Source organism: Ursus maritimus, unplaced genomic scaffold (genome assembly GCF_017311325.1).
Source record: "Ursus maritimus isolate PB19 unplaced genomic scaffold, ASM1731132v1 scaffold_18, whole genome shotgun sequence".
Lineage (NCBI taxonomy): Eukaryota > Metazoa > Chordata > Mammalia > Carnivora > Ursidae > Ursus > Ursus maritimus.
Window position 1 is genome coordinate 7516479 of NW_024424230.1, and position 25634 is coordinate 7542112.

The window sequence follows — 25634 nt, forward strand, 5'->3', positions numbered from 1 at the left end:
GTCTTGGTCTACTAGATGTCCTACCAGATCACTCCCGCCTCTATGCTGAAGGCTTTTAGGACAGTAGTAACATTAGCTGGCTCTTCATTCATTTCATGTCTCCCGTGAGCAACACTGTTTCACTTTTTCCTTTTTTTTTTTTTTTTTTACTAAATTTGCTGGTCCCTACCCTCCAGTCTCTGCCCAGTTTATGGCGCATCCAGTAACGATCTAGTTAATCTGATTTAATTAAAATCAGACTCTGTTATCCAGGTTATTAAATAGACCACAAGGCAGATCTTGTGAATGAAATTTTTATTTACACACTGTATCTAGAAGCAGATACATAAATTCTTATACAATTAATTTCCAAAAATGTGCAAGAAATTACTATAATTTGTTTACAAACCAAAACACATATTAAAATCAATGGACTTTGGATAATTCATTCTGTGGTGTTCTCAGTACAAATGGTACACACCTGATTTGAAACATACAGAAAAAGTGTAAACTACAGCAATCTGGATTGCAAGTATTAATTTCATGGCACTCCAACAACTATAAAATTTCTTTAACCCAACATGTATACTTATTACAAAATTCTATAAGAATTTTTCATCATCTCTGGATGTAGAGTTTGGATCACTTTTCAGAAACAGCAACTACACATTCACCATAATATGACAGATCAATAAAAAGAATGTTTATTAAAAAAACCCCTTCTTAATAGGATTTTAAAAAGTAGTAAAAGGAACCAAATCTTTGATTACTAACGTACCAATACTTTATTTTGGAATTTTAGTTATTTATGGAACTGGCAATTGTTCCTTATTAGAGTTTTCAACAAAACTGTCTATTGCTGGTAGTGTGACTTCATTTTCAAATTAAGACTTCACATTCGATGACAAGCCATTAAGATTTAATATATATTATGTTGAATCATTCATGAAGCAAATTATCTCTCATATATAATGTGAAATGTACATGATTAAAATTGGCGTTTCTGAAAGCGTTAAGATATTTAGATTTGTAGCACTAGCAGGGACACGGCATATAACCTATTTAAGATTTCAGTAATTTTTATCCTGTTTCAGTAATACTGGCTCAGAAATTACAATGTATACTTTATGTTTATTTCCTATATGGCAATGATTTAGCCTTTTGGCACATGATTTTCTTCAACAGCAAGATGGTTGCCCTTGTAGCCGGTTTCCTTAAAAACTATTTTTAGTTCTATGATCATTTCCTGTGATATGTTTTTGACCTTCTAGATTTCCAGATTATTGCACCAAGTAGAAAGAGAACAGTTTTCCTTAGAAAGAGAAAGAGTGAGATATTTTTCAAGTACTTTCTAAGCTTTATTATTTATAAAAATGCCTAATAGTGTCCTGATAAGCCTAGAATTAGCTTCTGGCCTCCATCGTGTTTTGTGATGTAATGTTTGATTAAAAAAAAAAAAAAGACTCTGATTCATTTACTATGACAAAAGGATACAGCTTTCCTGTTTTCTCTTTCTTGCCTTGAGCTCAGACGTTTTAGAAGCACATATTTAAAAATCACTTACAGGTTGTGCCCACGCCATCCAAACTGCCATTCAGTAGAATCCAGAAATTTACCCAAATGGTATCTAGACCAAACTACAGGATGGAGATTTATCTCTTTTCTCCTTTCCATTTTTAAAGACTATTTTATTTTAGTATCCTATAAAGCCAGTCTTTCGCATTAGGCTGTGCTGCCTACGCCAAATGGTTCTCTCTACACAAAAGCAGAAAATATCGCAGTACTCCTTTGTTTGTAAATAATTTCTTGGGAAATACTTTTACTTTTATTGATATACTATCAGACCCTAGCAATTTCAAACTGGACTAGAATAGGGCATTTCACCTTGAAGTATTTTATATTATGAATATACGAAAGCACATAAAAAACTGGCTTTCCGAATTAGAACAGCATCAAGACTTGCCCTCCATAAGACACAAAATACAATTTTAAAAACAATTAGATGAAAATCAAAACAATCTTAACTTGAAACTAAACAGCTAGATCTTGAACACATGGTATCATGAGGAAAACGTGGGGAACAGGCTATGCCCACATGCGAAGACAGGGTTCAGGGCAGTCCAAAGACCTCTGTGCACCATGATCTCACAAAGAGTACATGTAAATGCTTCTAAAAACACGGAGAAGCCATTTCAACATTTATTATTAATACACAGTGACTCTGTGACAATACCTGCCATCTAATATAGATGCACAGGGACTTTTAACTCACCCTAGATATATTTTAAATTGTTTAAAAATAAATAGTTTTGCAAAAAAATAGTTTAAATGTCTTGCATTAATTTGATAAGTTTACAACTCTGTAATAGTTCTTAATCCAAATAGCTTATAGTGAACACTTAAATTATATTATTACAGTATACTCCATATTCCATCTTATTAGGTGAAAACATATCAGAAAATGAAAGAGGAGTCTTTGTGACAAGGTACAATCAACATTCCACCAAAATTAAGTACCTTTCCCCCTTTAAGTCAAAATACCATAACACGATATTATTGTGCCTTTTCTTGGTATTTCTCAGTTCTGACCCTAAAAAACAGAAACAACAACAACAGCAACAGCAACAAAAAAACAAGGATACTGGTATGTCTGAATGACAAAGCCATTAAGGGTGACCTAAGACCTTTACTCTTACTTTTAATTGAAGGGTAAGAGATAGGAAAACTGAGTGGCAAAGGAAGAAATGTCTTAAATTATATGTTTCATCTGAGATGGAAACATTTTCTAGATGGGGTGTTTCCAAAACACCCACTGAAGCGAAGAAACACTGAATTTCAAAATAACGAAAGTACTGGGGATAACATACTCCTCTCTGTCCCCCAAACCAAGCAACTGAATCAGAGATAGAACAGCCAATGATGCCTGCCAATTTATTTAAGATTTAGCTAAATTTAAAACAAAACAAAAAACCTATTTGTAAATGGCAGTATATATGGTAGGCAACAAGACTTCCATATATCTGATATGGTTTTAATATTCTCACAGGATGCTCCACAATTTCCACAATTTTTCAACTAAAGTCATCAGGTTTTTTGTTTTTTTTGGTGGAGAGAAGGAAGGGTCAAATCTAGCACTTCTTAATAGTGACTATGTAAAAGAATATAAATCCAACTCTAAAACAATGTCTTCTATTCAAATCAATTTAAAACTTTATATAAACGTAAATGTTGCAAGAGAATCGAGTCCTGTTATGAAAATCAGTTCTACGTCAAGTTCACCCAAAGAAAATGTTGACTAAGCTAAAGAAATCACAGATAAAACACTTTACCAAAGGAAAGTATAATTCACACAACAAAATTACTATCACAGGAAACTATGATCATCTAGTCTCTCTTCAGTAACAGTTCTAGTCTCATAGGTCTTTTTCTGTTATTCCAATTTGTACCAGAGCTTAAAGACAGAAAAGGCAACAATTTCTAAGTTGGTGGTATACACTTCTTTATGATTTTTTTTCACGTAAGGCCATTTATTAAAATAGACAAACCACAAGATGAAAATGAAAGCAAAAGAAAAATTCAACTTTTCACAACCAAAAAACAGCACAACCTCAAAAACAATTTAGAAATAAGTGTTGTAAAAGATATGTGGCAGATCTGCATTCCAATACCCAAAATTATGTCAAATCGTAGTTCTAAATAAATCTTTTTGAAGTACGAGATTAAAAATCATTTTCAGTGTATGTGTAAATTCTGCGTTTTATCACACGGGTATGTTTCTTCAACACGATCTTTGAAAATGGGCCATTTAAAGAGACATAACAATATTCATTCTGTAAGTTTCATTCAACTTTACTTAGGGTTGAATACACATGAAATGTGCTTTTAATGCATAAAAATCACAGTGGATAGCAGCAAAGGACTTGGGGGGGTGGTTAAGGAGAATCTGATAATTCACATTGTGATTATTCTGCACATTTATGAAAGATAATTCACACTTCCAAAACCTCAAGACTTCCCTTTTTAAAGAACCAAAATAAACCCAAGACACCTTGCTGACACTTCCCCACCCCTAAACAAATTGATTACTTTTACACATAAAACTGAAATAGTATGGCAGCAAAAGATTTTGATAGCAATGAAAGTTTGTAAACTGTATTTCAATCTCTTTTTCTTATTCCCAAAGTGCAAGATGCAGGGTTCTCATAATCTTTCAGTAGTGCTTCTCCTGTAAGTAATCCTTCATTTTGTTTGGCAAAGGCAGTTTCTGAATCAAGTCTATTCTGGTATACTGACGTATAACAAAACGACACAGGTACTGCAAAGAACGCACCTGCATGAACCGTGATACGGGATTGGTCAGTCTGACCGGGTAAGTTGCAGATCCAGGCAACCGAGATCTTGAGTAACAAAAAGCTCCATTTTCAGAGTCCCTGATTGAATGCTCAATTAGATCAACTATAGATGTATGTCCTTCCACATCCGGCTGTTCATAAAAGCTAAATCTACCATTGGAGTGTTCAATTCTCGTGTGAAGTGTTTTGCCATGGGAGCGAAAGCTCAAGCTCAACAGGTAACGGTCATCAGAACTATCCCGAACAAGAAAAGAGCCATCTGGCACATTTGCTAACTTCCCTTCTGCCTCCCAGCGTGTGATGGGTCCCCAGTACCATCCTTGTTTCGCGAGTTTTTTCAGCTCCTCTGTAAGGCTTGTCACAACCATGGGACCACTACTCTGCACTGAGTCATATACTCTTGCAACCCCAGGGGCAGAATTAGGATCAAAATTCAAATGACAGCGCATACTTTCAGCCACGTGGGCATCTGTGCCGGTGAGCCCACTGAAGTTCCTTTGGATTTGATTGGTCTGCATTGGAGGTAGCAACGGTGAGAGTGGGGGGGCATCATCATGACTCGCTCTGGGGCTCTGCAGCATGACTCCTGTGGTGCCAATCAACAAGCCATTCACCGCCTGATCCACAAAGATCTCCGGGGCCACCACTAGGTCCTGGTCTACCTGATTCTCTTCTTCGGCGAAGGAGCTCCCTCCCACTTGCGGAGGGACCGCAGAGACTTCCATGGGAGAAGAACTGTCCAGACAATAGCTACGCGATCCTTCCAAAGGGTACATCCCCTCATCTAAAGGCACAGTATACTGAATGTAGTCCTGAGGCATAAGTCCGATAACTACAGGCACATGATCATCAAGGTGAAGATGCAAGTCTCCATTCTGAGACTCCGAACTCTTGAGTGAATTACTCTGTTCCTGGCACACGGTTTCAGACTGAAGGTCGTGAAAATCCTTCCGAACACCATTCAGGGCTGGGCTCGGACTGGAAGAGTGAACCAAGGCTTTGACTCTCACCTCCATTTTGATGCACGTCTCCTCCGAGTTTGTAGGCCGCAGAGGCCATGGCGTGGGACTGTAGTGATGGCTGCGGAGCGACGTGGACCTGATGGGCCTCTGAGCGCGCACATCCTTGAAGACCAGGGGTGCCGAGGAGGAGGAGAAGGTGTCCTCGTCAGCAGAGCTCCCGGAGGCTGTGCCGCCCTTGCCTTTCTGCTTCTGTTTCGCAGACAGCCGTCGTTTCAACGTACCCATTAGGCTTTCACTTTTTGATCGACTTTTTCCACCTTTTTCGTCTTCGTTGTTGATATCACAGCTGGCCATATCTTTACCATAGCAGCTACCAAATAAGGAATCATCTTTTCCAAAATCGCTGGCGAGTGACGGCTGCTGTACTACCATGAAATCCGTTTCTTCTTTACTTTTATTCAAGTTGAAAGATTTTCGGAAGGTTTTAAGACTGATTTTCTTCATTATGACTAGTTACCTACTCCAAGAGGATCACTTTCTCTCTGGAATACTCTCCTCACACATCTGGACAGGCTGCAATGCTGCATCTATGTACTTTTCCGGCTTCATATACCCTTTGGAGCCGTTCTCTAAAAAATAAAACATAAAATTTAAAAAAAAGTCACATTACAAAATATTTTCACAGAAGTTTTATTTTACTCAGTTTGAATCCTTTAGCATCTGAACAAGGACACATGAGTGTGCTCGCAACAAGGTCAGCTCCGTTAGCGCGGGGGTGCTTTCTACAGGAACAGCTCACGGTCCACTGTGTGGTCACTGCGTGGTCAGCGTCTGACAAACATCTCATAATGCCTGAAGAACAAACCCTCATCTTCCTCTTTCCTTTCTGCACCTTGCTTTTGAGTAAGGTGGTCTTGTCTTTCCTAACACGACTCTGCTAGACTGACGCTCAGCCTCTGCACCGGCTCGCACTGTCTTCCGCCTCCCCAGCCGCCAGCCTGTGTCACCAACAGCACACACGCAGTCAAACTGGCAGAATAACAAGTCTGGCTGATTCCTCAACAGTTTATACACACTTTCAAATATTTAAACATCTGTAAAAATACATAAAAAGAATCCCATTATCTGGGACAACCTGGAAGAAGTCTAGAAATGTCCCTTTACGCCTGTGAGTTCCCTGAGAAAAAGGCGCTTCCACTTCACCCTCCTGGTGCCTAGCACAGCCTGAGACACGCTCACCTCTGGGGCACAACCAAGGAAAGCCAGATAGGTCTAAGTGTGGGTCTGTTTTGAAGACTATGAAGCATATTTCCAGAATGATTATTATTTCTTCTTCTTCTTCTTCTTTTGTAATTTCCCCTGGCAAATTTTTACTTCTGTATCCAAAAATATATTTTCTAAACTATCTTGTACAACATTCCATCATTGAAAAGACAGGATTTTAATTCTGTAAAGACTTTCTGAATGTCATTTTATAGGGAAACATTTTGGCCCCAGAAGTAATACTGATACCAGTAGTAACTGCTTTGCAAAGACTTTCTGTTTAAACTACACATAATGTTTTATTTCCTCTGTCCAAGCTCTGCAGTCTCTGCAACCACCAAAGTATAATGCCCTAACAAGATGATTAGCTTGACTTGAGCAAAATGCTAATAAAACTAAGAGCAAGATTCCAATCTCCCCACCCATCAGTTTAGCACCACTCTGTTTCTTGGCAAAAGACTACAGCTCTAAGCTTGATGACATTCATGAATTCACTGTGCATTTCCTAAGTCCCTGCTACATACCCAGCACTATACAGTTATATGCAGATCAATAAATCGTCTATGGCCTCATAATCCAGTAGCACAGAGAGATGTATGAATGGACAAATTACAAGACAAACCTACTAGCAATATACTGATGATAACACGGTGGGAACTGAGGGGAGAGATACCTTACAAACATTTACTTTACAGATAGGATTTGGTTACTGTGCACATAGAATCTGCATGAAATCATTTTTAATAAAACCACTCAGATCAATCTATCAGGGGATCAGCAATATCATCTCCATAAAGGAAAAAGCAATTTTAAAAAGTCTTACTGTCACGTACTGTGTTTTTGAGCAAGTTGTAAAAAATGAAATGCATATAAGTACTAGGAGCACCAGTTACTTTTTAAACATTATATTAAGTTGTATATTAGATGAACTCACTAACCAAGTACCATTATCTTCCACCTCAGCATAAACATATAATATTTAAGTTATTAAAAATTTTAATTTGTTTGACAAAAATATGGCCATTCATAAACATGAAATGGAGAATATAATGACAATATACTTTAGCTGGCAAGTCATTCCTTCTGAGTAGACAGTGTAGATTTTGTAGCCAAAGACAGATTCCAGTACGCGTAATCTCTCCCCACAAGAATAACAATCCACACACTGTGATTGTGACAGGTACATCTGCAAATATAACACCGCCGCACAGCGGAATTTAGAGATTTTGTTGGTATATGGTTAAGATGCATTACGACCTGCCATTGGAAAGAGGCTGATATGAAATGCAAGTAAACAAAATAAGCTGTTCATTTGGGAATAACAATATGTGTAAAATTACAATGAAATTTTAAAAGGTCAACAAGTAAAAAAAATCAATAGAAAGGAGCCAATATCTTGCGTGTCATGAAATAATAAATAGTAAGTAAAAATGAACAAAGTGGCTTTCTGGTAAAAATCAGCAATAACGCGTTTGCATCACACGAGCCCAATCCATGGGCTTGTGATGAGCAAGCCCTGAGCCCTAACTGTGACACCCCACACACCCCAATAACAAACTACGCCACTGTTCTGGGAGTCGTCAACCACTGAGGTCACAGAACCTACCACACTTAACGTTTCCATACTAATTATCATATCAACTTGCCTTTCCACAGAAATATTTTAGGAAGGCAAAAGTATTTTCATGAAAATCTGTACATTGCATGTGCACATCCTTCATGACAGTATGAAGTTTTAAAAATGCTTGAAAGTCAGTTATACATTCTGCTGCAAATAATTATTACTCCAGAGTAACATAAAATAATTCTGTAATACTACATAGGTGTGTGCCAAGGAAATATTTGCAGAAATCTTTGCAAACAACAAAACACTATCACACACAGAAGCAGGGAGCAGGGCCATGCATACATGGAAACCTGACACATGACAGAAAGCAAACCAATGGCAAAGGACACGATTTAGTCCTCACCACAAAGACAACTGGTTATACATCTGGAAAAATGAGACCACTGGATTCCATACCTCACACCAGCAGTGAAAACAAATTATAAGTAGATTAAAAATCAAATAGTGAGGGGCGCCCAGGTGGCTCAGTCAGTTAAGCACCTGCCTTTGGCTCAGGTCATGATCCCAGGGTCCTGGGATCAAGCCCCATGTGGGGCTCCCAGCCCAGTGGGGAGCCTGCTTCTCCTTTTCCCTCTCCTTCTACAGCTCTCTCTGCTTGTGCGCTCTCTCTCTCAAATAAATAAATAATCTTTAAAAAATCTAATAGTGAAAATCTCATTTTAGTTAGAACAAAACATAAAATGACTTTAAGACTTTGAGATAGGAATAAAATGTCTTAAACAAGGCACAAAAAGAATAAAGAATAAAACTTCAGGGGCATCCACCTGGCTCAGTAGGAAAAGCATGTGACTCTTGATCTTGGGGTCGTGAGTTTGAGTTGGGTGTAGAGATTACTTGAAAAAATGAAAACTTAGGGGTGCCTGAGTGGCTCATTTGGTTGAGCTGCTGCCTTTGGCTCTGGTCATGATCTCAGGGTCCTGGGATCAAGCCCTGTGTTGGGCTCCCTGTTCTGCGGGGAATCTAGTTCTCCCTCTCCCTCTGCCTGCCACTCCCCCTGCTCGTTCGCTTGTTCTCTTACTCTCTCAAATAAATAAAATCTTTAAAAAAATTAAAAATAAAAAAAATAAAAACTTAAAAAAAATTAATGAAACTTCAGTTCAAAAGGATTGAGATCTCGGGGCGCCTGGGTGGCACAGCGGTTAAGCGTCTGCCTTCGGCTCAGGGCGTGATCCCGGCGATCTGGGATCGAGCCCCACATCAGGCTTCTCCGCTAGGAGCCTGCTTCTTCCTCTCCCACTCCCCCTGCTTGTGTTCCCTCTCTCGCTGGCTGTCTCTGTCTCTGTCAAATAAATAAATAAAATCTTTAAAAAAAAAAAAAAAAAGGATTGAGATCTCATCTGTCAAATTCTTTTGTGAAGCTAAGAAAACCAGGACAACCTAAGTATACCGAAAGGTCCATTTACTTCTCTTAACCAGAAAGAACTTTCTTTTTTCTTTTTTATAATGATTTTTTATTATTTTATTATTTTTCACCATACAGAACATCCCTAGTTTTTGATGTAATGTTCCATGATTCATTACTTGCGTATAATACCCAGTGTACCATGTAATACGTGCCCTCCTTAATACCCATCACTGGCCCGATCCCCCACCCACCTCCCCTCTGAAACCCTCAGTTTTTTCCCCAGAGTCCACGGTCTCTCATGGTTCATTCCCCCTTCTGTTTACCCCCCCCTTCATTCTTCCCTTTCTTCTCCTACCGATCTTCCTATTTCTTATGTTCCATAAATGAGTGAAACCATATGATAATTGTCTTTCTCTGCTTGACTTATTTCACTTAGCATTAGCTATTCGCAAAAGAATGAAACTTGACCCTCTCTCACACCATACACAAAGATAAACTCCAAATGGATGAAAGACCTCGACGTGAGACAGGAATCCATCAAAATCCTAGAGGCAAGACAAGAGCACCTCTCTGACATTGGCCACAACTTTTCATGACACATCTCCAAAGAGAAGAGAGAGAAACAAAGAAAAAATGAACTTGTGGGACTTCATCAAGATAAAAAGCTTCTGCACAGCCAAGGGAACAGTCAAAAAAAAACTAAGAGGCAGCCCATGGAATGGGAGAAGATATTTGCAAATGACACTACAGATAAAAGATTAGTATCCAAGATCTACAAAGAACTTCTCAAACTCGATACACGGGAAACAAATAATCAAAAAATGGGCAGAAGATATGAACAGACACTTTTCCAATGAAGACATAAAAATGGCTAACAGACACATGAAAAAATGTTCAAAATCATTAGCCATCAGGGAAATTCAAATCAAAACCACACTGAGATACCAGCTTACGCCAGTTAGAATGGCAAAAATTGACAAGGCAGGAAACAACAAATGTTGGAGAGGATGTGGAGAAAGGATACACTGTTGGTGGGAATGCAAGTTGGTACAGCCACTTTGGAAAACAGTGTGGAGGTTCCTTAAAAAGTTAAAAATTGAGGGGCTCCTGGGTGGCACAGCGGTTAAGCGTCTGCCTTTGGCTCAGGGCGTGATCCCGGTGTTATGGGATCGAGCCCCACATCAGGCTCCTCTGCTATGAGCCTGCTTCTTCCTCTCCCACTCCCCTCTTGTGTTCCCTCTCTGCTGGCTGTCTCTATCTTTGTCAAATAAATAAATAAAATCTTTAAAAAAAAAAAAAAAGTTAAAAATTGAGCTACCCTATGATCCAGCCATTGCACTACTGGGTATTTACCCCAAAGATACAGACGTAGTGAAGAGAAGGTCCATATGCACCCCAATGTTCATAGCAGCATTGTCCATAATAGCTAAATTGTGGAAGGACCCTAGATGCCCTTCAACAGATGACTGGATTAAGAAGACGTGGTCCATATATACAACGGAATATTACTCAGCCACCAAAAAGAACGATTTCACAACATTTGCAGCAACATGGACGGGACTGGAGGAGATAATGCTAAGAACTTTCTTTTTTCTAAAGATTTTATTTATCTACTTGACAAAGGGAGGGCGAGCACAAGCAGGGGGGAGCAGCAGGCACAGGGAGAGGGAGAAGCAGAGTCCCCACTGAGCAGGGAGCCTGACGCAGGGCTCAATCCCAGGACCTCCGGGGTCACGACCTAAAAGCTGAAGGCAGATGCCTAATGACTGAGCCACCCAGGTGCCCCCAGAAAGAACTTTTAAGTACAATTCTTCATAGCAATAGAAATTGCATTTATTTGTCTTTTAACAGGCTGAAATGGTGACCTGAAGACTAATAAAACCTCCTGTGTTAGGGATAATCTTCTGGCTCACTAGCACAACAAATCCAATTTTGTTCATAAAAGAACTGGGCATCAATTCACACAGATTAAGAAAACTTAATTATTAATAGCTATAAAATATAAAACTAAAGGATGCAAACATGAGACAAAACAAACATGTTCAGCCCCAGTAACAGGGATGTTGCAAACTTACTGAAAATCAGCAAATTTCTGATGAACTAGATCAAGGGATCAACATCCAGAATGGCTTATATATATGGTCTGTCTAGACTGTCACTCCAACATCTCTCAAACCCAAATATGTAAATCAACCTACAGCCTGACCCATAGGGTCAAGCCCACTTAATTTTCCAGGAATGGTGTAAAATGTTAGTTCAGTTTCAATCTTAATAACAAAGGCTTTTGTTTTCCTGTTTCTGTGCCTGCTTATAGTATTCCCTCCTCCCGATAAACATTCTCTTTTTCTTAATCCACCTTCCAGAGAATTCCTGAAAAAAATATTCTTCCTGAAATGTGCTCTGATCACCCTGTCAGAAGGAAGTTCTCTCTCCCTTCTCTGAACTCCAAATATTCAACCTGCACTTATTTAATATTATGTCACATAGTGACCCAGAATTGCTGGCATCCTATTCATATCTTATTCCCCAGACTGTAGCTTTTGAAGATAGAGATCATGTCTCATTCATTTTTATATTCCTAATCAGGAACTACCATTACATATTTAATATATATTGCTTAAATTCTTTGACATCAAATAAATATTCCTTGACTATTAAGTAAATGATAGGAATGATGGGAGAGGGAAATCACACTGTACAAAACTGGCTAAATCTCCTCTAATTAAAATGGAGCAATCGATCTTCTACAAAATCAAAAGTTATTATCACAAATGATGCAGGACTGGCAATTCCATCTAAAAAGGCCACATGGAAAAACACCTGCCAATCAGTAGACACATTCTACCACACAGAATCTATTCCCATACTTTCACATGGCACGTGTTCCGTGTTCAGGCATGTAAAGGCTACTGAAGAAATTCTACCGAATAAATACTAGTCAAGAGAAAGAAGTAAAAATATTAAATGCCAACCCCCCATTACTTACTTCCACATAGTTACAGAAGTACATCTAAAAATAAAATTTTTTTTGCTTTTGAAAAGTTGAGCATGGGTGAAAAACAGAGCATCCATGGCATTAGATATATGAATTATGCTATCATCAGGAAATAAAAGTCACAAAGTATCTGAATCTTACAGTAGGTACTACAGACTTCCTTTCTGTCATAAAGCTCTCTAAGGTCCTTCCCCCTCTCCATGTGTAAGATACTCTATCGGATCCAAGAGAAGTTAAGCTGTTTAATACAAAACTAAGAGATGACATCTGTGAGCTCCAAGACAGGTCAAAGAAATGGAAGGAAAAGGCTGGAAAGAGACAGCCTGATATAGTATCCTTAAGCAGTAAACTTTAAACATGACCAACAATTAAAAGCTGTCAGTCAAACCAGACTGTAAACAAAGAGACAGGGGAGGGTATATGGTGATTCCTAACTTTGCTTTCCGGCTGCACCTGACTGCCTGATGTTAGGGTGTGGGTAAAATCCACAAGCAGGTCTTAGGGCTCTGAGAAGCCCCTGAACTCAGACCAAACATTTTGTCCTTGTTCTTTTCATCATTATCATCATATCCTAAAAGGAGTCTTGACCCACAAAAAAAGTCTGTCTTCAGAGAAAACCTTGTAAGTGGAAAGAAGAACAGCCCCTGGTAGTAAGTAACATAGCCCAGTGGCTCGTGCCATCACGGTGGTCACTATTTGGGGAGAGGCTGTCTGGGCAGCACAGACAGGAAACAAACCAAGGAAGACATGAGAAATAGTAACTGTGATAGATACCATGAAGGAAAAGGAAGCAATCAGAGAATACCAGAGGTTCCTACTCTAGATTCCATAAACACCGAAGAACCCTCCAAGGCCTCTCTGACAAGCCAATATTTAGGCCAAGGCCAGTCATGCAAAGGAAGGTTGAGGTGGACTGAGGGAAGGCCAAGCTCATGGGCCGAGGTGGGAACTGCAGATGCAAACACAGAAGCCAGCTGTGCCTCAAGTGTTGTTTGCTGTGAAGAGGAGTGGGGCATAAGACAGCACATCAAGGTATTTGGGTCTGATTCTAATTGCATTCAGAATGAAAAGGTTTCCGGGGCACCTGGGTAGCTCAGTTGGTTAAAGACCTGACTCCTGATTTTGAGGCTCAGGTCATGATCCCAGAGTTATAAAACTGAGCCTCAGATGGGGCTCACACTCTGCGGGAAGTCTGCTTGAGATTCTCTCCCCCTCCCTCTGCCCCTCCCCCCATTGTGTGCACACACGCCCTCTCTTTCTCTCTCTAAAAATAAATAAATCTTTTTTAAAAAGAACAAAAAGGTTTCAAATATCAACATGTTCTAGATTAAATATGCACTTCCCAATTTTCAGCCCACATATCATCCTCTTCAACATACATACATATACAAACCCACTACGACTGTAATTTGGATGACAAAAACAAAATCAAAAACAAAACCCAGGAGTCTCCAAATACCTTACCCAAGAAACAGACGAACAGTTTCTTCATAAAAACTACTTGTAGCTCTAGGAGAGGACTACCCAAGTTCCCCTGGTAGACCACACTCCTCTTCAATTTTTCAACACTGGTTGGTTTGAGAATTGCAGGTTCAACATATGAACACTGGAGAGAGTCAAACATGAATCAACTGCAGGCAAAGGTTTTATTAATATCTAATTTCCATTTACAAGTCATTCTTGATAATGCCCCACTTTGTGATATAATTTTAGTGACTTTAACATTCAACTTCAATTAAAAATTATTAATTGGTTGAAACACAATCTCTGACAGGAAACACTTAGAGCTGCAAACCCTTCTGGGTCTGCAGTTATGAACTAGTCGTGACGTTAGAAATGTGTACATGGGGCGCCTGGGTGACACAGCGGTTAAGCGTCTGCCTTCGGCTCAGGGCGTGATCCCGGCGTTATGGGATCGAGCCCCACATCAGGCTCTTCTGCTGTGAGCCTGCTTCTTCCTCTCCCACTCCCCCTGCTTGTGTTCCCTCTCTCGCTGGCTGTCTCTATCTCTGTCAAATAAATAAAATCTTTAAAAAAAAAAAAAAAAGAAATGTGTACATGTGCGTGTGCGCGTGTAGGCGTGCAGACACAGATAATACAATAGAAATATATACAGATTCATCCCGGGGTCGGGTGGAAAATTTCTGGAAGACACGCCACATCAACTGTAAGCCTAAGCTTTAGAGACCCATTATTAGGTAAGCTTTGAAAAGTAGGTACAGAAGCTGAAGAAAGCTCCAGAACATGATGTGGAAAACAGGCCTGAACAAGAAAGAGTACATTGGAGGATTGGGGCATCCTATATGGAGGCAATATACCCTAATCTGTCCACATATATTCTGCTCTTTCTGGAATCTAATCGACAACCTGGCAGAAGAGTAAAACCCCAAATGCTTTCCATTTGCTTCAGTAAAAAGCGCAAGTCTTTACACTCGTAAGGCCCTACGTAATGTGACTCTCCCATTCTCACATTGCCCCCTCCTCCACCTGATGCTCTTACAATACCGAGAACATGCTGCCATTTAGGGCACTGGTGCTGCTGCAAAGGCCACGCAGCTAAGCCCTCACTTCCTTCAAGTCTTTGCGCAGCTGTCACCTACTCCATGAGACCTGCCCTGACCAGGCATGTGAACTGCAATACAAACCCTCTTACAGCGTCACATTACTTTTTTTCTAGCATACAATAACATTTCTCATGTATTACACTGTCCTTCTCCCCCTCCAGACGCTGAAGAACATAAGCTTCACAAAAACAAGGATTTTAACTCTGCATTATCCACTGATGCCTCCCAAGAGTCTAGAACCATACCAAGGGTGTAGGAGGTGCTCAGTAATTATAAGTAAATCAATTTTAGACACCAAACCTATTCAGGTATGGTGATCAGATACCCGCCCACCTTCACCTTCCACACTCCCTACCTCAAGCCATAATTTGCCATTATTATCGATAGTTACTAAACTCCTTAACATGCTGTGGCCATTCTTTGATTTCTGCTCCAATCACGCTGAAAGCATTTGTATTCACCATATTCTCACTTAACACAGAACCTTTAACACACTGCCCCTTTGATTTGAAATGTTTTTTTCATTTTCCTCTCCCACTAATTCCTTCACACCTCAGCTTATCCATCAATTCCTCAAGGAACCACGCTCTGCTCTTCCTGAGTAGGTGAAATCCCTCAATTACAGGACCTCAGAATACTGCACACCTCTCCTGCCTAGAATTTTCATCTGAGATGTGTACTCAGATCTGTCTGTATTAACTATATGATTAATGACTATCACCCCAGCAGACTATCTATACTCTACATGAAAGCAAAGACCATGTCAATTTTTTTTTTTTGATACTTTATCCCCAGCACCTAGTGCATACCTGGCCCAAAAAAGGCACTCAATAAAAATGTGCTGAGTGAACACAGCAGTGAAATGGAAGGAGAACACTGCTCCACAGTGAGAGGCAACAGGGTGTTACAACTGCCCCAGCAGCAGAACTGGTAATATGTATTCACGTTTAAATTAACCCCACTAAACTTAGGGTTCAGATGGCTCTGCTTCCCATTACTGCAACCATTTCACAGAAAACGAGACTGACAAGCAGAATAAAAGTACTTGGTAATTATCTACTTGATAATTATTCCTTTTTCAACTACCAATCCATATGCAACTCAACATTAACATTAAATAAACAAAAATCAATCCTAGACATTAAAAAACTATAAAAAGTTCTATTAGGCCATATGGACTTTTATCTCTTCCCTTCATTTTCTAGGCAAAGATCACTCTGGAAGTTTTAAGAGTATCTGTTTTTCTGTTTGCACTTCCAAAAATATATGCCATCTTTTTATAGGATTACCATCTGTCTCATCATGCCTAAGTAAATGTTCTGAATTAGTTGTACTGCTTTTCTAATTGTAAAATTTTAAGTTTACACGTATACTTGAAAATGTGTATAAAGGTTCAAGGGAAAAGGTTTTGGACATGAATACTTTATTCGTATGGGCAAAAGATAATGTCTTCAAACAATTTCCCAGCCTCTATTTAAGGAATGATTGGAGATAGTCATGCTTGACATTAAAACACCTAATGAAAACATTTAAAATACAACATCAACTACTTAACATTCAACAAATAAAACAGCTTTATTATTGCCAGTTTACAAGGGAGGAAACCAGGTTTCAGAGAGATTAAAGCTTGCCCAACAAAGTTAAGTAATTGTCACAAGGAAAGAGCAGATGTGGAATCCAAACGTGGCTGCCACACCACACTGCAGCTCCCATTCTCCCCCATGACAGGCTGCCATGCAGTCATCCTGCTGCTCAATCAGTGGTTCCCAGCTTTCTGGTCTGGGGACCTCTTCATCTGCTTACAAATGACTTAAGACCACCAAAAGTTCTGTCTATGTGGGTTTTATCTACTGAAACTTATCCTGCTAGAAATTAAAACTGAGATTTTAAAATATTTATTCATTTTTCAATGACAATATACTCATTACATGTTAACATAAATAATATTTTCCTGAAAAATAAATATATTCACCCAAACAATAAAAATTCAGTGAGAGAAGTGGCACTGTTTTACATTACTGTAAATCGTTTTTCTGTCTGACTTAAGACAGTTGGACTCTCATGTTTCCAACTGCATTCAATCTGTTATAATACGTTGTTTCAGTTAAAGTGTAATTAGAAAATCCAACCTCCTACAGATATAAAGCTGGGAAAGGGAGAAATATTTTCTTTAGTCATCTTTTCATATAACCGTGGATATTCTTTCCTGTGATATTATACCAAAAATCAACAAGTGATAGTTTCTTAAAAAGTCAGTTGCACTGGGAAATCTGAAACCCTTTCGATAACTTCTTTACTCTATTACATTCAAATCCATTGGTCTAAGCTTGCATTTTCGGGAATCCATCTTCCACGTATGTATGATTTTATAACATCATATTAGTGATTTCATTATACAGTACCAAAAAATCCCATTTGTTAATATCACCACTGACTGATCCCATCAGGAAAGTCTAAACACTGGGAAGCAGTATACTTTAATAGTGGGAGACACAAGTTCTCCACAATTCTAATTTTTGCTTGAAAGCTTGGATTTATCATTGACACCAATCCTGTCAGTGAATTTATGAGACTGTATCTACTAAAGACCCAAAGCTGAAAAACCATAGTTTGTCAATGGTTCTTTTATTTGTTAATTTATTTAGGTTTTTTTTTTTTAAGGAAGTTCTTTGCCCAATGTGGGGCTTGAACTCATGATGCCACGATCAAGAGTCACATGCTCTACCCACTAAGCCAGCCAGGTGCCCCTGTCAACAGTTATTTCAGGTAAAAGTGGTGTTTCATGAAAAAGTACTATATTTCAGCATCTCCAACAACAGCACAAGCGCTTCCCCTGGGACACCCTTCTTCCGTTAGTCTGTGGTAGAAAGCATGCTCTACACACCTGCATTTCATCATAAGGATTTTGAAAAGATGTGTACCCAGGGCCAAGATTTAATAAGTGTAACAATTTTTTACAGCTTCCTCAATAATATTCTTAAAGGTAACTGTGATTTTCTTTTTACTACAAGGGCTTCGAGGCAAAGAACAGGAGACTGCTATGAAAGTTCAAACCATCACAGGGGGTGCCACTGCCATGGTCATGGGAGGGCACCACCAATTTTACCCACCATTGCTTTCTCACCTTCAGAGAATGGCAAATAATGTTTTAGCCTCATTCTCAAAGGGGATCCACAGACCATACTTAGAACTACCGGCTTAAACTATCTGTGAAGACAGTTTAAAAGAACAAAGAGAAAGACTTTGAGGTAAGCAAGGCATCCGTATAAGAAGTTAGCAAGATAAGGAGTTTCACTATTGTCTCTCTGCCCTACAGGCTGCCAGTTTCTTAGCAAACCACGGTTCATGCCCTTCCATTTTGGTTCCTTGGATTCTACTCCATTGTTCCTGAATCTGTCAGTACACTACTTGCCATTAACTTTATAAAAAAGGAAAAATAAAGAACAGATAATAAAATCCTTCCAGAAAGGGAGGAGAAAAGAGGGAAAGTAGACCATATAATAAAAAAGAAAATCAGGGCAATGGCCAATACTACATGAAATATGACAGAATTTAGGTCCCAATGTTTGTTATGCCAATAAATATGACTGGGATAAACTAAACTATTAGAAAAAAGAGTTTCAGGTCTGGATTTAAAAATCCCATCATATATGGAAACACACTAAAACCAGTGGTCTCAGAAAGCTTCAAAATACCATAAAATCTCTCTCAGCCACTATCGAACTATCCTCTTCTTCAGCATTCCTGCGATTATCCTATTCTACCAGGTGAATCATATCTACTTGTATTCTACTTGAGATCAGGAATGTTATCAGTCTTGGTCACTGGTTATATCCCCATTACATAAAATACCTCCTGGGTATGACTGATGTTCATCCAAACTTTTCTGAATTTAAAGTTACTGCATGTTTTAAGCATGCAAACAAATAAGTATTTTCTTAAGTTCTTCCTACAAAAATAATTGATTTGTAAACACTAAATAAATGCAGATGGCTAAAAAAATTTTCACGGAATTAAGTGTAAACAAAACCACTCTAAAAGCCTAGGAAAACAGTGCTTTAAAAAAAAATCTAGGCCTTTGTACAAAGATTGCTTTGCAAATATGATTAACTTCTACTTAAAAGAAATGCCAAATTGGAAATCACATGTAATATATTATTTAAGGACAGATTTTACATAACTCAGACTGACAGAATTCAGTCAATGGATATTTAAAGAAAAGACACTGGTCGTATATAGGGATATTAATGAAAGAATACATATTTACTTGATTCAATTAAAAATGAAATGTTTAAAAATACATGAGTCCATGCTTCAGTGAAGGTTTCAAATTAACTGACAAACACCAATCCTAATTGCTTCAGGAAAAATCCTCAAACAGAAAAGAATGAAGAGAGGAATATGCTAACAAGAACAAGACAGCTAGTGTAACCATAACAAGACAGTGATACATTCAAGAAAAATGGTCACACAAATAAAAAGGGGCACATTACATAAGGTAAAATCCACAAAGAAAATAAAAATGCCAAAAATCTTTACACACAGGGATGCCTGGGTGGCGCAGCTGGTTAAGCATCCGACTCTTGGTTTCCTCTGGGGTCATGATTTCAGGGTCATGAGACTGAACCCCGAGACAGGCTCCACACTAAGCACAGAGTTCACTTGAAATTCTCTCTTTCTCTCCCTCTGCCTCTCCCACTCATGCTCTCTCCCCCCGTTTCTTTCTCCAAAATAAATAAATCTTAAAAAATCTTTACACACAAAATGGAATATTAAAATATCTCTTCAGCCCAAGAAAATAAACGAAAATGAAGAATACAGATTTAATTATTACTTTATCTACTAGATATATGGATTCTGTACTAAAAGTGAAAATATATCTGCTTTTCAAGAACTTATGGTATAGTTACCAAATGTGACAATATATTAGGCCACAATGAAAATATCAGTAAATTGAAAAATCAGAAATATATCATTAGGGGCATCTGGGTGGCTTTGTCGGTTAGGTGTCAGACCCTTGGTTTGGGCTTAGGTCATAATCTCAGGACGATGAGACAGAGCCGCACATTGGGCCCTAGTGGGCAAAGATGGCCTGCGTGGGATTCTCTCTTCCTATCCCTCTGTCCCTCCCCCACCTCTAAAAAAAAAAAAAAAAAAAAAAAAGAAAAGAAAGAAATATCTCCCCAAATGACCACAAGACAATAAAAACTGAAAAGGAAAACAGAAAAATAAAAATTACCAGACATCCTCTTGAATCAAAGAGGAAATCTCAGAGAGAACAAAAATGGTATATTCTTTATAAACTAACATAATGGAAATGCTACAGATCAAAAACTATGCAATTCTGCAAGACCCTACAACTGTGCTCCCAGAAAACTTCAAACCCTTAAAGGTTTACAAAACTAAACAGTAAAGAATTTAAAAATAAATAAATAAAAATAAACAGTAAGGAATTAAAAGAAGCAAAGTATGCATTCAATTCCAGAAGTCAGCAATGAGAACACCCCCCAAAAAGATGAAAACATAAATTAATGAATCAGAAAATAAAAAATAGTAGTAGTAAACATTGTAAGAGATGATTTTTTGGTCAAATACAAAAAACTTAATTGATGAACAACTGGCTGTCATAATCAAGAGAAAAGGAAAACCGTATATATATCAATTAGAAATGAAGTAACTACAGATCCACAAGAAACCAAAATATGTGAGAGTACTCTGAAAACGCAATAAAAATTTAAAATTTAGATGAAATGGGTAATTTTATGGCAAAATATATATTACCAAAATTTGACTCACAAGAGGCAGGAATCCAAAAGAAACTAATAGTTGTCAAAGAACTTGAGAACGTTCTCAAAGAACTAACATGGCCCTGTCTTCCTTCGGGGAGAAAAAGGGACAAGTCACTAAAAACATTAAATACAATACTCACTAAACTACTTCAGGACATAGAAAAAGAAATGTCCCAAATTTATTTCTGAAGCTAAAGAACATTGATACCACCACTGGACTAAGACAACACATTAAAAACAAAACAAAAAAAACCCCATTGATCTTACTTACGAATACTGAAAAACAAATCCTAAATATCAGTAAACACTGGAGTGGTGAGGGGAAACAGTTCAACTAGGTAAGGTACATCCCAGGACTGCCAGCACAGCTAATTATTTGTAAATTTATTATAATTTACCATAGAGCAAAGGAGCAAAATTCTATGACCACAGCTATAAATCTCTCACACACTCACACACACAGACACACACACACACAGCTATAAATCTCACACACTCACACACAGACACACACACACACAAAATCAGAAAAAAAATAATGTAATCCTAACCCCCTCAAAAAACTGTAAAATAGAAGTAGATGGACATTTAACACATGATATATAACAAAATTAAGAGTCATGTGAATAATAAAGAAATGCTGAAAGCCAGCAACAAAGATGCCAATTATCAAGTATTAATTAACATTATTTTCAACATAGGAGCTAATTAATTAGACAAGAGTAAGAAGTATAAATATTGGAAAGGAGGAGATAAACTGTCATTATTTACAGATGACACGAGTGAATACCTAGAATACAACAGATGGAGCTGAACAACTATTAGGGAAAAAAAGAAAACAAAAAAAAAATTTCACTCTAGTGACTACTTACAAAATTTTTATGTAAAAATCATTAGTAATTATTTTTAAAAAGCTGGTAGGCAAATATAATAAAAGACTAGATTTGATTTATAATAGTTTCCAAAAAAATGAAATTTTTTTAAAAGATTTTTTTTTTATTTATTTGGGGGGTGGGAGAGAGAGCTCAAGCAGGGGGAGTGGCAGCCAGAGGGAGAAGGAGAAGCCCTGGGATCATGACCTGAGACGAAGGCAGGCGCTTAACCAACTGAGCCACCTAGAAACCTCAGAGGAAATTAATTTTTAAAAAATGTCCAAAACTACATGAAAAACTTTAAAACTCCTCAGAGGATCATAACAGATTTAAATATATAGACATCTTATTCTTAGGAAAAAACAATCAAATCTTGTCAAAACATTACTCAAGATCTCAAGAAAACATCAACAATATTTTTGCAAGAAACCAGATAAAATGCTATTGAAATTTACTTGGACATATAACAAGGAAAAAAGAAAAAAATCTAACGGACAACTGAGGGAGAAAAAAGACTAGAAGGTCAACAAATAGACTAAAACTCACATGAGAAGAGGATGTGCCCAACAGAACATGTTACACTACTGGGGGAAAGAGGCATTATTCAAGAAACAATGATGAGTGAGCTGGATAACCATTTGGGAGTGGTGGAGAAAGCAAAGCTTTTACTTTCTTATATAAAAATACTGTGCAGAAGGATAAAATACGCAAACAAAAAAAAATAAAAGATGGAGAAAAGTCTTTTAAAAAATCTTAGCACTGCAGAAAACTTTTCTATGCATAGCATAAAACCGTGAAACCATAGAGGAAAAGATTGACAATCTAACAATGCAAAATTTATAAATTTCTGGATAGCCAAAAGAATGGCATGACTAAAGCCAAAAGATAAACTGGAAGAAAACTGCAAACACATGACAAAGGATTAATTTCTGTAACACAGACTGTGCTCTTAGAAATCAGTACGAGAAAGGCACACAATTCTATAAGTAAATGGGCACACTATACAAAAGGACAGTTCACACAAAAAGAATAACGGAAGGAAGGAAAGAAGGAAGAAAGGCAAGAAAACAAAAGAAACCAAGCAAGCGAGAGAGGGAGAAAACAAATTCAAGTAGCCAATCATCACCCTAGAAGATTTTCAATTCATTCATAACAAAGAAATTAAAGGAATCTGGGACGCTGGGAACTGTTCTATATCTTGATTGTGGTAGTGGTTACATGACTGAATATATTTGTTAAAACTCAACAGACTGTACACTATAAAGGCTGACTTTCACTGTAGGTATAAAGATTTTTATTTATTTGAGAGAGAGAGAGGGAGAGTGCGCGCGGGCACACACACACGCAGCGAGAGGGGAGCAGAGGGAGAGGGCCAAGTAGACTCCACACTGTGTGTGAGCCCAGCACAGAACTCTCTCTCATGACCCTGAGATCATGACCTGAGCAAAAATCAAGGAGTTAGGTGCTTAACCCACTGAGCCACCCAAGTGCCCCTCACTGTAGGTATATTCTATCTCAACTTAAAAAATGAACTGAAAAGGGATGCCTGGGTGGCTCAGTTGGTTGAGCATCTGCCTTCAGCTCAGGTCATGTTCCCACGGTCCTGGGATCGAGTCTCGCATCAGGTTCCTTACTCACCGGGGAGCCTGCTTCTCCCTCTGCCTGCCACTTCCCCTGCTTGTGTGCTCTCTCTCTGACAAATAAATAAAATCTTTTTTTAAAAAGTGCCCTGAAAAGGAAAACAAAACGATAATACCTCTCACCTATGAGTTTGAAAAAGTTAAATCAATAACAATATTGGCAAGGGTATGAAAAACTGAGTGCTCATAACTCACTGCTGAAGTATAAACTGGTACAACTGGTGGAGAATTACTTGAAAATATTTATCAAAATTTTAAATTCACATATGTTTTAACGAAGTAATTATGTGATTAGGAATTTGTGTTTTGGATATATACTCATGCCAAAAACAATGACATATGGAATATGATGTTCCCTACAGCATTAAATTTTTAAAAGCTACTATTACTTGATCATTCACCTAGTACTGGTAAATATAGGCCACACATTAGCCTAATACACACTAGGCTTTGGTTTAGGCCTTCTGAATATACTGCCTCTCTTTTAATCCTTGGAGCCCTGTGTGTTTGGTACTGTGCACAAAGCAGTCTAACACAGTGGGAAGCACCCCTCTGGAACCACAAAGCATGAGTTCATGTATTTCCTGGGTCCACAATTTAACAGCTGTGTGATCTTTGAAATAACTGTACTTACCACTCAAGTCAGTTGTGAGGTGTAAATGTATTAATATATGTGATGTCCTCATAACATTACCCAGCACCTTTTAGGCTAGCTATGTGTTTGCAGCTAACAGTAGTCAAAACAGTAATATTCCCACTGTATAGATGGGGAAGCTGAGGCAGAGATTATGAGTGTGCTTAAGATCAGAGAACTGATTCTACGGAATAAGCCCATTTATTCGCTATACGTTTACTGAATTATCTATTTTGGCAAAAATGCAGAGTTAACCTAAATGTCAGAAAACAAAAATAATACACAACAAAAATCAGTGGACTACTTTAATAAATTATAATCCACCAATACGATGGAATATGATGCAGATAAACAAAGAGGCCCAAAACACATTGTCCATAAAGGGCAAGCTACAAAACAAGATGCAAACATGATTCCATTATATGCCTACATATAAATGTCTCAAAGAATATCCATTATCGATGACTGCAACTCCAGTGACTAGCGCAAGGCGTCAGGAAGCCCAAGAGACTGTTGTTTTCTATACAGGTATCGTCCGCTTTTTGAATTGTGCCTTAAGCCAAGTTGCTTTTACAAAAAGACCTACCTCAGTACCTGTTTTTGCTGACCAGAAGAAATCTGCAGACGATTCTGGCGTTTATGGAAAAGGCAAAAAGCAGAAACAGCATTCCCTGTTTGTTTGGCAGTGAGGAGGGTGGAGGCCGCACTCACTCAAGCAGGGAGCGCGGCGCCCCCCAGCTCCTTCCCAGGAACTGCACTCAGCGCCTCAGCATCCAGCCGCCAGAGCTTCGAACTGCATCTGTGAGCATGTGTGCTTTACCTCATTTATTCTGCGTAGCCGTTGGCAAGATGTGTTCTAAGGTAATCAGAAAAGCCTAAAAGAGGTTATTTTTTGGGGCCTGGAAATGCTCAAAACATTTCCCATATAAATTAATAATAAATGCTCCTTCACTTCACATACTATTTTGGCTCATAGAAGGTTTCACAGGAACGCCCTACTTTCAGACAATGGAGGAATCCTGTATTAGATCTTTCTGTAACCAGTAAGCACATTTACTTTACTACAAAACAACCACCCCACCACACCCTGAGCAAAGAAAATAGGCAGTCTAGGTAAAATATGTACTTGTATGTTTCAGTCACCTCTAATCCAGAAAAGCAGGACTCTAATGCCCTCAGGGTCAAAGGTCTCAACAGTTTTCCTAAATCCATCTCTCCCTAAACCTTCCCAAACTATTCCCAGTTCTCCCTCAATGTTCATCTCAGGATGCGAGCTCTTCCTCCTCATGCCCTGTGTTATCCCAGGTACCTCACTCTCATACCTCAGTCTTTTGCTTTCCTATTCACAAGTGGGACCCTCCCTACACATACCAGGAATGAACACCTTATCCAACCCAAATCCCTGACATCGGACAATGTTGGCACCCTGGGGTGTGCCCCACTATGATTTCTCTAAGTTTCCTTAACTTGTACCACCTCTGTGCCTCCCTCTCCTGCCTTATTTATCATTCCAGGTGACATTCTTGTCTTGACACTATAAGACACTGCACTTCCTTGAAAAGTATAAGGAGATCCTGCCAGCCCTACACAGAGATGAAACAGACCTTACCCT

General features: G+C 38.5%; 1 protein-coding gene across 2 annotated transcripts in view; it reads right to left on the minus strand.

Annotated features, from left to right (window-relative positions):
- Positions 1-277: 277 nt before the first annotated feature.
- The window catches only part of SOCS6 (suppressor of cytokine signaling 6), a 39424-nt gene continuing 14067 nt past the window's right edge, over positions 278-25634 (minus strand). For both annotated transcript variants that reach the window (XM_040632442.1, XM_040632441.1), the window contains one exon: positions 278-5922. In XM_040632442.1, coding sequence (XP_040488376.1) covers positions 4190-5797 — 1608 coding nt within the window. In that variant the 5' untranslated portion in view covers positions 5798-5922 and the 3' untranslated portion in view covers positions 278-4189. The remainder of the gene's footprint in view (positions 5923-25634) is intronic.